The 15,726-nt window shown below is 36.4% G+C and overlaps 1 protein-coding gene across 1 annotated transcript in view; it reads right to left on the bottom strand.

The window, feature by feature from the left end:
* Asx (transcriptional regulator additional sex combs) overlaps window positions 1-15,071 on the bottom strand; it is a 331,051-nt gene extending 315,980 nt beyond the window's left edge. The window contains exon 1 of the mRNA XM_090372619.1: window positions 14,854-15,071. Within this exon, the coding sequence (XP_090228745.1) occupies window positions 14,854-14,952 (99 nt within the window). The 5' untranslated portion in view covers window positions 14,953-15,071. The remainder of the gene's footprint in view (window positions 1-14,853) is intronic.
* Window positions 15,072-15,726: the final 655 nt, after the last annotated feature.

Here is a 15,726-nt window from a genome sequence, read left to right as displayed (position 1 = left end):
ATGATTAAGAGTACTCGGCAGCATAAATACTTAGGAATTTATCTTGATGACCGTCTTAATTTTAATTACCACGCAAAATATGTACTTCAGAAAATAAAAGCTATGACCTATAAAATTATTAAGATTACCAGGAGTACTTTTGGTGTAAAGAAATCTTCCATTAAATTATACTACTCTTGTATATTTATACCAATTGTGTGTTATGCTGCTGGTGCCTGGGGATACAGAATCGGGAACTCCCTTGTTCAAAAATATCTTATCCAAGCACAAAGATTCTTTCTTCTCGCTGTAAGTAGAGCTTGTCGAACTGTCTCTACAGCTGCTCTCCAGGTCCTCAGTCATCGACTGCCAATCCAATATGAAGTAACGTTACATTATCTTTTATATTGTAGAAGAAAAAATGTTCCTGCGATTGTAAATGGTATAACGTATAATACTGACTTGCAAGAAAAGGTAGACATTAAAAGAATGAGAAATGAAGGTTGTAGAGCGTGGCAAAATACCTGGTCCACCTCTACTTTGGGTAGGGAGACCTTTAAGTTTTTTCCCGAGGTTGTTGATTACGACAAGAAAATGGACTGGTTCAATCCTGGTTTATACGTTACGTTTTTATATACCGGTCATGGAAGTCTTAACTTTAAATTGTTCTCACTAGGATTAAGTAACACTCCTCTCTGTAGTTGTGGTGCTCAAGAAACTGTTGAGCACCTCGTCTTTCATTGTCCTCTGTACGACGATTTAAGACTAGACTTTCAACTTCTCACAAATGTATTTGACTGCTCCGAACTGCCGAGATTGGTTAACTGTTCTGAATATTACACTGCCTTCTCCACCTATGCAGAGAAATTGTTTAAACGGAGAAAAAGAATTCTTGCTCCTGAGGTTCAGTAAAATGCTAGACTGCTTCTTTGAATTACTCTTACCTGATGTATTGATCAGTCTGCTGGACTCTGAAGCCCAGTATTTATTTATGTACCATCATTGTATATAGTCTTTTATGTACCACCACTGTATATAGTCTCTTTTATGTACCACCACTGTATATAGTCTTCTTATGTACCACCATTGTAAATAGTCTTTTATGTATAATTAATCATTGTACTCTTTATGTATAACTAATCATTGTACTTTTATGTACAATTAATCATTATAAATTGTACCCAATGTATAGATTACTTTCAGCGGTGAATAGGGGAAACCCTGGAGCCCGCCAAAAAAATAATAAAATACTTTGACTTTGTAGTGGCAAATGATGCAAGAAAACAAGCTTATATAGCACTAGCCAAAAAAATTTACTATATCACCTGGCCATCCCCTCTAATTGTTTATCTAGTTCTACCTTAAATATATTCAAACTATCCACTTTCACAACAGCAGACAGAAGTTTGTTCCAAAAATCAACCATCCGCTGGCTAAAGGCAAATTCTGCACATCTATTCCTCAATTTGAATTTATGCCCCCTCATGTGCATAATCTGAGAAAGAGGAAGAATCCCATTAGCAATGAGTTTGCATAGTCCCTTAAATATCTCAATTTTTATGAGGAATTGAAAATATATTTTTATGCTACATAAGCATAAAAAAGAGAAAAGAAAAGTTTCTGTATAAAAACAGAAATACAAAAGGAACTTTTGCTAAACAGAAAACCCAAATTCTTTTAAAAAAAGATAATTCAGTTAGAGGGACTGTCTACATATGATTAAATTTGTAGTTATTAAGGTTTAACATTTTATTTAATTTGAACTTTATACTATTTTGGTCCTTGAGGTTGTCACAGACATTCTCTCAGATATGCCAGACAAGCTGTACTTGCTACCTGGGAGTCTAAAACGCTGATGGAACTGATATTCGGGTGACACTCAAGTCAAGTGAACCCAATTTCGGCGAAGTCCGGACGGTCTGTGACAGCCAAATCCTCTGCTTGCACCTTCATGATGGTGGGACTGTTAGTAATCCTGGGTATAACCTCCATGCACAAGTACATGGTGGGTGACCACCCAGGTGTGAACCAACGTAAGCAGGGGTCGAGGTGTGGCGCCCACACCACATGGAGGAACACCGCCCCTCTATGTTACCAGGCAGTACTAGGTGGTAGATAACTCTCATCAACCGGTGAAATACCACCACTTTGCTTATTGGAGGCTTGAAGTGGTGGAACCCATGTTTAGTCTCTAGAGCTAAGTTCCGGTCAACCCTTCCCTATCTCTTCCATCATGCAGTATGATTGATGACTTTTGAGGTTATGATGAATATCGTGGCGAGATCCAATATTCCTTACATTTCGAGGGTACAGCTCTAAAACGGTGTTTGCAGGCTGGCCACTAGTTAGTACACCGGACTGAACCTATTGGTAACTCTCAAGGAAGCTTCCGGATCAGCTAGTGTATAATCTTGCTACCTCTACTCTGCCAGATAGTGACTGGAGGGAGTCCGAGTAGTGTGTATGCGGGGAGCATTGTCGAGGCCACGTTATGTCAAGGATCTGGGTATATTCTTACCACATGTACGCCATATCCAAAAATTTCGTTACTTCATACAGCACGTCCCACCTACTTTTTCTTACTATTGAATACAACATGAATGTAAAACTAATAGAGCAAGCTTATCTGCGAAAAGATCTAAACCTCCCAAGGACTTCCTAATTCATTTCACAAATATACGTGGTCTCAATTCTAATCTCAACGATGTCCATTTCCACTTGCAGTCTGCCAAACCCCATGTACTTTTTCTGACAGAATCTCAGTTATCGGTTGATTCATCTACTGCTCATCTCAGATGCCCAAATTATTCGCTGTATGATTCCTTTCACCTCAAAGGTGGTACTTGTGCATATGTCCGTTCTGATATTCCCTGTCAGAGACTTGGCAATTTGGAATCTCCTCTCTTTGATCTTCTCTGGCTTAAAATTTCTCTACCTCATTGTGTCAAATTCATCTGTTGTCTCTACCGTTCTCCCAACTCCACTAATCACTTGGAGCTCTTTGACTTCCTCTCTTTGCAACTTGACTTTCTCCAGTCCAACTTTCCTAACAGTGAAGTAATTTTCCTTGGTGATTTTAATGTTCACAACACCAGATGGCTTCCGTTTTCTAGTCACACCGACCCAGCAGGTTGAGATGCTGAGACTTTTGCAATTACTAATGACCTAGCACAGATTGTTCATTTACCTACAAGAATACCAGACAATCCTAATCATACAGCCAATATACTTGATCTTTTTCTCACAAAAAACCCTTCTAAGTACACGGTCGAAGTGAGAGGTCCTTTAGGCACTTCAGATCACAACTTGGTGATTGTCTCTTCTCCAATGGAACCTTTATCTCATGGCTATTCCCAACCACGTGTTGTTTGGCATGACTGAAATGCAAAATGGGATGACCTGCGAGACTTCTTTTCTTCTTTTCCTTGGTCGGATTACTGTTTCAAAACTTCTGATGTCAACGTTTGCTCAGATCGTGTCAGTGAAATTATTCTTGCGGGAATGGAATCCCTTATCACACACTCCACTTTAAAATCTCGTCCTTTATCTAAACCTTGGTTTTCCAATAAATGTGCTAAGGCTGTCCAAGAGAAGAATGTTGCATATTCGTAATTGGCTTGTTTCTAATTCTTCAGTTTCATTTTCTGCCTACACCAAAGCTCACAACAGTTGTAAAGCAGTTATTAATCAGTCCAAACTAGAGTTTGAACAGGCTAAGAGTAGAAAACTTGCTTCTTGCCCTAATGGTAGCCGAGCATTCTGGTCCCTTGCCAAAGCTATTGGCCGCAACTTTTGCCCATCTTTGCTCCCACCTCTGTCCAAACCAGATGGTTCTGTTGCCACTTCAGCCAAGGATAAAGCTGACCTGCTAGCATCCCATTTTTCTTCCAGCTCTTAATGATCTTGGTAAAACACCTCCCACCTTTCCCAACACGCTCCATTCAATGTCTCCTGTGGTCTTCCATCAAAAGGATATCAGAAGGATTTTGATGAATCTTGATGCTAAGAAAGCTCCAGGTCCTGATGGTATTTCTCCACTTGTTCTCAAAACCTGTGCTCCTGAACTTATTCCTGTTCTTTGCTGTCTTTTTTCACTTTCTTATTCCAAAGGTGTTTTTCCTTCTGCTTGGAAATTTGCTCATATCCTGCCAGTTCCTAAAAAGGGTGACAAATCCCTCCCATCCAATTATCGTCCCATTGCAATTACTTCTACTCTTTCTAAAGTAATGGGGAAATCAATTAACCGCAAACTCTTAAACTACCACCTAGAAACCCTCCGTCTGATCTACGATCGCCAGTATGGATTCCGTCAGTGTCGATCCACTGGAGATATTCTGGCTTATGTTACCCATTTTTGGACTAATTCAATGGAAAGGTTCGGTGAAACATAAGTAGTTGCTCTTGACATCTCAAAGGCTTTTGATCATGTTTGGCATAAAGGTCTTCTAAACAAGCTTCCATCTTATGGTTTGCCAACTGTTTTTGGTAATTGGTTATCCAGTTTTCTCTCTGATCGCTCACTGAGGGTGATGGTAGATGGCTCTCTGTCTTCTAACTTCTCCACTAATGCCGGTGTCCCCCAAGGTTCAGTTCTTTCCCCAACTCTTTTCCTCTTGTATATCAATGACCTTCTTCCATTGACTGGAAATCCTATCCATAGTTTTGCCGATGATAGCACATTGCATTCAACTTTCCATTTTGAGAAACCTTGTCCTGCTCAATCAACTTCAAATTCTCGAAAATCTGCTACCAATTCCTTAAATGCCGATGTTCAGGTAATTCTCCAGTGGGGCAAAGACAACTTAGTTGATTTCAAACCCTTCTAAAATTCAGTCTTGTCTTATATCTCGCAAAAAGGATTCTTCTGCTCCTATGCTTATCTTTAGTGACACTCCGATTTCTAGGCAAAAGGATATATCTCTTTTGGGGATTACCCTGACTTCTAATCTCTCTTGGCAAAAGCACATTACAAATATTGCTTTCTCTGCATCTAAAAAACTTGGTTTTCTCTTTTGCTCTCGGCATTACTTTTATTCCAAACAGCTGCTCACTCTGTATAAATCGCAAATCCGCCCTGCCATGGAATATTGTTCCCTCATCTGGGGGTGGTGCTCCCAAAACCTCTCTTAGGCTTCTTGATTCCATTCAGAAGAGGGCAGTTAGGTTAATTAATGATTCATCTCTAACAGAGTTTCAGCAGAAACAGATGCACTGTTTCTGCTGCATGCCTCTTCTACAGATACTTCCATGGGCAGTGTTCTTCTGAATTGGCTTCTATAATTCCCGCTCTCTCTTTCAAAACAGTCCGAACACGTGCCGCCACTAGCCAACATCCATTTACTGTCCAACTTCAAACCCACAGAACCAACTTTTCATCTTTCTCATTTATTCATTCAACTGCCGTTTTCTGGAACAACCTTCCTTTATACGTATTTCCTGAAAATTACAATCTACAGAAGTTCAAGTCCAATGTCAACAAATATCTTCTTTCGTCTTATTAACCTCAAACCCAAGCACGGTACTAAGTACTATAGGTTCTAATACCTCTCGTGTTTGGGGTTCACATAAAAAAAAAAAAAAATTTTATTTAATTAAAACTTTATACTACTATTTTATGGGATGGGATACACTTAAATAGAAAAGGTGCAAGAATATTTACTGATACTATCAAAGCAGAGTTAGGTGGGTTGGAAAACTGCTAGTTAGGGGGGGATACATGGACTAATAGATAACAGTAGCTGCTGGCAGAGGTGAAAGTGATTCTTGCACTGCTTCTATTGAAATGCAATTGAGCAGCAGCCTGGAAAGCAAGGCAATGGGGATTTCCAGGACTGCTGGGAGTCATAGCGGAACAAATAAATACATGGGCTGTGTTATTTATTTTATTTTTTTTGTTAGTTGTTGGTGCATCGGCTTCTGTGGCCATAATGCACCTCCCAAAGTTTTTGCATTTTACTCTGATTCAAGCTGTGTTAGGGTAACTAAGGGTAGAAACGGGTGCATGTATACTTGCATGTGCACCAATGCTAGAAGTATAGTTAATAAATTCGATGAGCTTGAAGTGCTAGTCAAGACATCAAAGGCAGATATTCTTGGGATATCAAAGACGTGGTGTCACACAGACATAAGCAGTGCAGAATTGGAATTTGGGGAGTACAATGTGTACAAAAAGGATGGACAGGAAGGGAGAAGGGGTTATGCTGTTAGTTAAGAAACACAAAATCTAAGGAAGTGCATCCAATTGATGTTGGTGAACAATGCAATGTTGAGTCTGTTTGGTGTGACATAAGCACTGGGAAAGGAAAATTGAGAGTAGGTGTGTGTGTTATAGGCCTAATGAATCTGATGAATATAATAAGCAATTGTTCAGAGAAATAGAGTGGGCCAGTAAATCAGTGTCTTATAATGGGGGATTTTAATTTCCCAGAGATTGACTGGAATTTGTGGGTTGGTCACTCGCACACCAGCAAGGCTTTTATGGATTTACTGGAGATTGTTTTCTACAGCAGCATGTTCGGGAGGCAACTAGAGGGAGTAATACTAGTGATCTGATTATCAGTAGTGATTCTTCATGCATTAAGAATCTGCAGATAAAGGAACCACTAGGTGGCAGTGATCATAGTGTGCTGACGTGGGATTTACTGAAAGAGGTAACTACCATCAAGGGTAAAGGGAAGGGTTTTTACTTTCGTAAAGGTGCCTATGGTGGTCTGAGACAGTATTTAAATTCTATACAGTGGGACCAACTGATGATGTTACCAACAGCAAATTCAAAATGTGAAGCATTCAAAGAATTAATATTGGAAACTACTAGGCTTTTCATACCAACTAAGAAATATTGTTCAAGATTTAAGCGTAAATGGATGTCAGATGAACTAATTAGACATGTGACAGAGAAGAAAAATGCATGGGATACATATAAAATAACAGATGACACGAAAGCCTATGATAGATATAAAGTGGAGGATAAATTGTTGAAGATAAACATTAGAAAGGCACCTGGGGTGGATGGGATCTATCCGGTTATATTAGAGGCAGTGGTAAAAGAAGTACGCAAACACTTAGGTACAAATGGAATGGAAATCTGCAAATGTGACCCCAATCCACAAAAGGAGACACAGGTAATTACAGACCTGTTAGTTTAACTTCTGATCCAGGGTAATTAATGGAGGCACTGGTTAAAGAAGCATTGCAGGATCATCTAGACAAGACTTCAGTTATAGCTTGGACACAGCATGGGTTTGTTAAGAGGAGGTCTTGTCTGACCAATTTGATTTGATACTATGATGTATTCACAAAGGAACTGGATGCAAAGAATAACTTTGATATCATAAGTTTGGATCTTAGAAAGGCCTTTGATACTGTTGCACATGGAAGACTGCTGCACAAATTGGAGCAGTGTGGCACTGGAAGCAAATTGCTGCTAGGGATAAAGGGATGGTTGAGTGGGAGAAGACATAGAGTAGTAATCAATGGACACTGCTCTTCGTGGAACAATGTTATTAGTGGAGTCCCTCAGGGGTTAGTGTTGGGTCCATTGTTGTTTTCTGTATTTATAAATGATATTGATGGTATATTAGGCTTAATGTCCAAGTTTGCAGACGATACGAAGGTTGGCAGGGTTGTTAATGACAGTATGCTGCTGCAACAGGATCTAGAAAAGTTGAGCAGATGGGCTGAAAGGTGGCAAATGAAGTTTAACATTGACAAATGTAAATTACTACATATGGCAAACAGTAACCCCAGAGTAACGTATCAATTCTGTGGTACTACACTGACAGTGGTAGAGAATGAAAAGGACCTGGGAGTAACTGTGTAGGCAGATATGAAGTTTTCTGAGCAGTGCAGATGGTCTGCAAGAGTAGCTCATGGTGTCATGTCAATGATATACAGGAATTTTTCTAGCAGGGATAAGGAGATGATTATCCCCTTGTATAAGGCAATGGTCAGGCCATACCATGAGTACTGTATACAGGTCTGGAGGCCTCATTTTAAGAAGGACGTAGAGCTGTTGGAATGAGTACAGAGAAGGGCAACAAGATTAATGAATGGAACAAAGGGTTGCTCTTACAAAGAAATGCTTAAGTTTTGCAAATTACACTGTCTGGAGACTAGGCACCTGCGAGGTGCTCTGTTTGAGGTGTAGAAATTCTTGAATGGTGTTTGAGCATGTTCAATGCTGATGGGATTCTTCCTTTTGCTCAGAATAATCACGTGAGAGGGCATAGATTCAAATTGAGGAAAGATGGTTGTAGGATAGATGTGCAGAAGTTTGCCTTTAGCCAGTGGGTGGTTGATTGGTGGAAAAGACTTCCATCTTTTGTTGTGGAAGTTGATAGCCTAAATAAATTTAAGGCTGAGCTAGACAGGTATTTGGAAAAAACAGAGGGGTGAAATGGGAGTGTTTTTTTTTTTCCCCAGGCTGATGCAGCATAATCTTGCTTTCTTGCATGTACGCCTCTACTAATGTTAATGCTATTTTGACAAAAAGAAAAACATCTTAAAATATTTTTCTTTTTGTCATATTTTAATGCCATCTAAATTAAAATATGTTTGCTGGATTGTGAATAAATTTGCTTGTTTTTATGGCTTCAAAATAATTATATATAATCATATTTTTCTTTTCTAAAATTTGGACCCCCTTCCGTTTCACTGAATTTCTGATTATACAAGCATTTCCATGCTGTAAACTGTTACTACAGTCTCTAAATTAAATTATGAAGGGATGATACAATTGAATCTCATATTACATAGCAAATGTGAAGTTTCTTTGAAAGTCAGAATAATACAGCCTTCTCAACGCTCAGCTACACATTCTTGTCCATCAGAAAACTAAACTGGACTGATGCCACACAATATTGCTTCTTTAAGCTAGTGGGATCCAAAAAGTAGCAAAAACAGTGGTAGGTTTCCTGACAGGTGACCAACTTTAATTTTTGGAAAACGTTTTGTGGTGTTTTTACAATCTGCTTAGAGAATACTAGTATCTTATCTTTTCTTAATGGACTACAAATATTACTCCCTCTGGTTGCTTCTCAAATATGCTGCTGTAGAAAACAATCATCCAATCAATTCACAAAAGTCTTGCTTGTATGCAAGTGACCAATCCACAAGTTCCAGTCAATATCAGGGAAGTTAAAATTTTGACTTTCTGATTTACTGGCCCACTTTATTTCTCTGTATTGTTGTTCATTGTACTCATCAGAGTCATTAGGCCTATAACACACTGCTACTCTCATTTTGCTTTCGCTATGCTAATGTCACACCAAACTGATTGAATATAGCACTGTCCACCAATGTCAACTGGATGCACTGCTTTCAATTTTATGTGTTTCTTAACTAACAACAAATCCCCTCCTCCCTTCCTATTCTGTCTATCTTTCCAGTACACATTGTAATCTCCAAATTCCAATTCTGTATTCCTTATATCTGTGTGACATCATGTCTTATATCTGTGTGACATCATGGTGTTCACACAAGTGAACACCATTGCTAGGAATATAGTAAATAAATTTGATGCATGCAAGTTTGCTTACATTTCATGGACTTTGCTTAAATTTGATGCACGCAAGTTTGAGTACAGTAAATAAATTTGATGCATGCAAGTTTGCTTACCTCTTCTGCTGCTTCTTTTAATATATAGTAGAACCCCATTAATTTGAACTTGACGGGACCACACTCGGTCCGGATTAGTGAAAGTCCGGATTAACCGGAAGCTATCTTTAATGTACCAGTTTCTATTTAAAGTTACTAAATGACAAAATTTTAACTAAATTGGCTTTTATATTAAATTAATAAAACAATATTTTAAATTAAAATTATAAAAAGTAAAAGAACATGGTAAGTAAACAAAATACTGTACAAAGCAATAAAGTTTTAATGTAGAACATTATATTACGCAAAATTAAACACAAAAAAAAAAAATTACAACACGAAACAAATAACTATTTTTGAGAAGTTTACTTGAAATAGTCTCAATGTTTTTTTGCTTTAATTTTGAAACTCACTTTCAAAATTAACGCATGGACAATGCTAGCTGCAGCTGTCAACTGAATAGGCCAGCACTCGAGATTACCCTATGATTGTCTCTGACCATACTACATGGTCCAGTCAATTTCTGGAGGTCACAACCATAAAACAATTAGCAATCCCCTGTTTATTAGGCTTTGTGCAATAATTTGATTAAGTGCAATCTATATAAACGGATAGTAAACATGATCTTATTGAATTTGCGATAATACCGACAGCTGGAATTCTGTGGGTCTTTACGTTATTAAGGTGAAATGTGTTTGCCCTTCCATGAAATCATCAATCATATCAAAAACATAAATAAATTTTCAGAATGTTCTCTTCATTCCTATTTTTTAAGTTTTGTAACTTGTTACTCTGTTCTCACTTGTGTGTATCCTGTTAGTTGCAATTTGTGCATGCGGCGTTCTTTGTTATTGATTGCTTATCTTTTTTATTTTGTTTTAAATTTTAAACCCCCCCCCAAATGTCAGTGAACAGAAATATATTTTTTTTTCAATAGTTAGAATTTTTCCCCCGACTGAAAATCCAGTCCGGATTAACAGAAAGTTCAGATCATCGGTGTCCAGATTAACAGAATTCTACTGTAACTAAACAGATTTGGTCAGCATAAGTGCCTTATATACTTTTAGCTTCAGCAGTTTCTCTTCCACTTTTCTCTAAGTTATTGCAAAATAACTTAGCTTACAATTAAAATTTGATATGTTTCTGGCATCTCCATCCCTAAAAACATCTTTACACTTGAATGTAGATGCAAACTGTATATACTTTACATTATTCAGCAGGAAAAAAAAATCCCAACAAAACAAAATTATTTAAAAGACCCTTATAATGCCATTTATCAAATATGCTGTATGATGACAGCAGACACTCTTTTAAGTAAATATTTTCTTTTCATGCTATCATAATGAAAGCTAAATATGAATCATCACAGCAACTATCATTCTTCATTATATGTTTCTTCAACCAGTAAGTTTTTATACAAGTACAGTGCTACTAATAGTTTAACACTAGTAATAAGAATTTGCTGTGTATACCTTTTCTTTTTGTTCACTGTACTATACTAATCTCCTTTCTGTCCCATGAAAATTAAGTGTGACTATTTTCTGTGTATTTCTAAAATTTTATCTACTGCCTTCATGTTGGAGTTTCATACACGAGAGAGAGAGAGAGAGAGAGAGAGAGAGAGAGAGAGAGAGAGAGAGAGAGAGAGATTAGAACAAAGACATTCCTGTTTTCAAATTAGCATTAATATAAATATTCTGCACTCAGCAAATGTTAATTATTATTATACACCTGACTCTCTTTTCTAAATATAAACAGTTTTAACTATTGATGGAGGAGTTCAAAACTGGTATCTCAAAACATTTCCTTTCTAGGTTTATTTCTTCATGTTATTTCTTCATTATTTCTTCATGTTCCCCCTCCATTTCACATACACTTAACAGTTTGTAAAACTGTTAGGTTTGCGAAAATTCAAACTCACACAAGTAATCAATTATGCTTTGTCAAATAAATAATCCCCTCCCGCCAGACGGAATAAGTGAAGCTAGAAAGATGGGTAGGAACCCACAGTATCCACATGTTGACAATGCCACCTGGCTTCAGAAACAATCCAACAAATTGCCGCATGATGCAAGGTGATCACCCAGACAGAGTACACATTCGTAGACACAACCAGGTAGTCGAGATAATACATCTGAAGCTAGCAAGGTATTAATTATGCCAGTTGATCAAAGAAAGAAAGTTGATCAAAGAAAATTCACTCTTAGATAAGAGTGAACGGTATTACAAGTACGAACCCCACCATACTAGAGACTCCAACTCATAAGCTGTACTGAGACCATGCCATAATAATGGACAAAACAATCCCGCACAACAGATCGGATATAACCCTTGTTGACAAGAAGGAAAAGGCTACCTATCTAATTGACACAGTGGTGCCAAGCACTGGCAACCTTCAGAAAACCCACGAAGAAAAAGATCAAGAAGTACACTGACTTAAGACAGAAGATCAAAGAGATGTGGCTTATGCAACAAGTAACAACCACATCAATCATTATGTCAATCACTGGTTTGTTTGTTTGTTTGGGAACTTTTTTGGCACATCGGTGTCTATGGCCATAGTGTGCCACAACCACTGGTATGGTGACAAAGGTCCTACGTAACAGCCTAGCAGCAATGGGTCTCCCAGAGAACACAAACAAGGAACTCCAGAAAGTTGCAATCCTGAACACCTGTAGGATAGTCAGAGAGTTCCTCGACTAACAGTAAACCAGACATAACAATCACCCCACGCACTTGGTACCAGCACCCACTACGGGTGGTATCCCCATCAAGGAGAAATAATAATCAAGCTATTTTATGTCAATAATAATCAAGATAAGAAATATTTTTTTGTAATAATTAAAAATAAAACAAAGGGTACTTATAGCAGTGGCAACCATCCAGTGTAAAGTAAACAAACATAATAAAAATGCATCTGTTTACATTACACTGAAATCCAAAAAAAGCAAGAATGTGCAAAATGCAAAAATGGTAACACAAATAGAGGCACATCTTTCTGCATGTTTCACTTAATTATAGTATATAAACAATGGGTTTGTGACTTCCAAAACTTAGATAAGAGTGAAGGATAACAAAGGATGATAAAAATCACATGACTTAAGTAAGAGGGTGTGAACAGTTGAAAGGGTGAGAATGAGAAGGACTCTAATGATGAACCAGTAATTAACACAATCAAATATATCACTGGAGGGTCTATCAGACCACCACTGTAAATATAAGGTCAACAATTTATCTCTTACAAACTGAGTTCATGCTCATTCAAACACCAATCACTTTTTGCAGCATACCATTTCTCTAATTTTGTCAACTTCAAAACCAATCCAAACATGTGCATCAGCTAGTCAACATCCATTCACAGTTTAACTCCACTGGCTGAAATAATTTTTCTTCGTTATCCCTTCTACTTCTGTTCTTTGGAACAATCTTTCTTCTTATGTATTTTCCAAAAATTACATAGAAATTCAAGTCCAATTGTAATATGTGTTTCCTGTGTTCTAAATCCATACACAATACTAGAATACTATAAGTTCGAATAACTTTCTGTGTTTGAAGTTAGCATTATAGTAATTTTATTACTATTTAAAATTTACTATAAAATTACTATTTTATAGTAAAATAGTAATTTTTACAATTACTCATAAGTAGTCTCATTTTTTAAACTGCCATTTTACTTATAGTCATGCAACTACAAAAACAAAAACATAAAACCAGCACATGGTACAAACTATAAATAATAATTTTTATTTCTGTACTACAGTATATAGAATATACTGTATACAGAAGAAATACAAATATCCATAACAGCAATCATGTCTTAAATTTAAAAAAAAAGTTGTGATCACTGGACATTCATAAAATCAGTCCACCCTCACTACTCAGTTATTTACAGTGCACAATCTGAATGACACAACTCAGTATGCTGCCTCTTAACCTACAGGAAAATTCCTTGAATAACCACTACTGTCCAATGAGCAGAAATGTAATGACATTATATCCAGTGCTGGGTAGATATATTTTTGTATTAAGATCTAATTCTACTTTTGTTAGAACTCCAGCAGTCCAGTTCTTCAGTTTCACTTATATCGCAACTGCTGTCAAAAGACTCATCATTTCTATAACTTGATAATATGCCATGGCATCCCACCCAAAATTGTTCCAAATTCCACCTGGGAATCTTGCTAACCAACACTGAAGATACATTTCATAAATTTCACGAATGTTTAGTGTTTTGGAGTTAACATCAAAAATATGAAAACTCATAAAAAATTAATAGTCATACTAAATTTTATTCTTATTAATATTATTAGGATGAACCCAATGTGAATTTTATTCTACATATATATTTATATCTGCATTAAATCAGTTTATTAGTTAGAATTCTACTTTACTCTTTATGCAATCCATTATATATAAAAATAACTGTGTCTGATTTTAACTTGCATTTCTATATGATGCAATCTTATTTTTTTAACATTTAGAAATTTTTAACTTCAAAAAATAATGTATTGGTGAGTAAAAATAATACAGAAAACTTAGTAAGATATATTTCCATAATAAATTTTATTGTTTACACAAAACAGTTCATAAATTTTCAACAAATTTTCATCTGAAATATCCATAACAAACAGCAACTATATTTTCCTGCACATTTTTAAACTCTTCACTAGTGATAATGATAATGCCACTTAAATTAAAATAGGATCTAATAATAATAAATATATAAATAAAGATCCTTGGTCTTTGGGATCTTTAATTTTTAACATGTGTTTATTCCAATATAATTTCCTCAAAATCCAATCAGTTTAGTACAGATTTGGAGTATATTTACATTACAGGCATACATACATACATGACACAAAATAAGTGCATTATATATATAATTGAGCCATTGTTTTTTTTTTTTTTTCTTTCTTTCTTTCTCAACCCCTTTAACTTTCATCAGCAAATGTTTGTAGCATGCTCCATGCTTGTATTACAAATCTGCGCTTCAGTCACCGCGTATTTTAACGCTGTTGAACAAGGCATAGCACCAGCCTTGGTTGGAAATCAATGTTTTTAAATGACGAATGAGGTTGATATGAACACCCTGAATATACGAATTATATTTTATCTTCCTAATCATAATATATTTATGAATAAATAAATTTAAATAAACTGCAAGAGCTTTTAATGTTCTTCGGTATGCCATACATGCATACAAGTCTAACAAGTATGATTCCAGAAACTCTGCAATAGAATCGCAAAGTAAAATTAAATATTATGCACAACAAAACTCACCAGCTTCGCTGCTTCAGTCCACGTTCGAACTTTCTTTTTCTTCACTTGCTTTTCTTTTGAAGCCTCCTGTTGCATTTTTGAAGCCGTGCGTATAACCATCACATTAGCGGGATATAGCTCATATAAATAATAAAATGTTTCTCGGAGAGATTAAGGCGTGTTTTGACAAAATAACTGACAAATCTCAAGACACCCAAAAGTTACAAGATTATGTCAGCCATGACATTAACAGGACAACAACAACGTCACGTGACATTCATTCAGCGCTCCTAGTGGAAAGGTTTTTCTTTTCTTTTTTTTTTTTTTTTTTTTTAAATCTTCAGCATCCTTCAAAAAACAAAGTTGGATCAAAATCGAATTATAAACACAACTTCACATTTCCCACTGTGATCATTGATTTATTCTCTATTGCAATCGGAATTCCAGAACACGAGCAGCATTTTAACAATGTGAAATGGTTGTTATTTCTGTTCTGTATAAGGACTTTATGCTGTTTCTTCAGAACATCAAAAAAGTACTGTACTGTATAAATGTTTCTTTTTTTTTTTTTTTTTAATCTGGGATCAGTTTAGAGGATTCTGTGGATGACTTTACACGTTTCCTTTTCTGTTTTTTCGCTCCTGACCAAGATGCTTCAATTCGAACTAAAAAATCTAAAGTTCATTCAAACTGCCTGGTTTTTAATTATTTTTGTTTTATTTTTTTATTTTTATACCAATGTTGATTCGTCATTTCACAATGCATTGCTCTGTTGCACTACTTTAGAATAAAGAGCACTTTTTAATTGGGAGTCTGTCAGGTAATCCTGCAGACACCGTCACAGGTTCGCACACATATAGAAAAGGTCTAGGTTCGATTTCCATCGCTGTCCGA

The sequence above is a fragment of the Mastigoproctus giganteus genome, chromosome 4, assembly GCF_048544385.1.
Source record: "Mastigoproctus giganteus isolate SK-2022 chromosome 4, ASM4854438v1, whole genome shotgun sequence".
NCBI classification, from domain to species: Eukaryota; Metazoa; Arthropoda; class Arachnida; order Uropygi; family Thelyphonidae; genus Mastigoproctus; species Mastigoproctus giganteus.
Note: the sequence above shows the minus strand (reverse complement) of the source record. Positions and strands in the feature narration are given on the sequence as shown.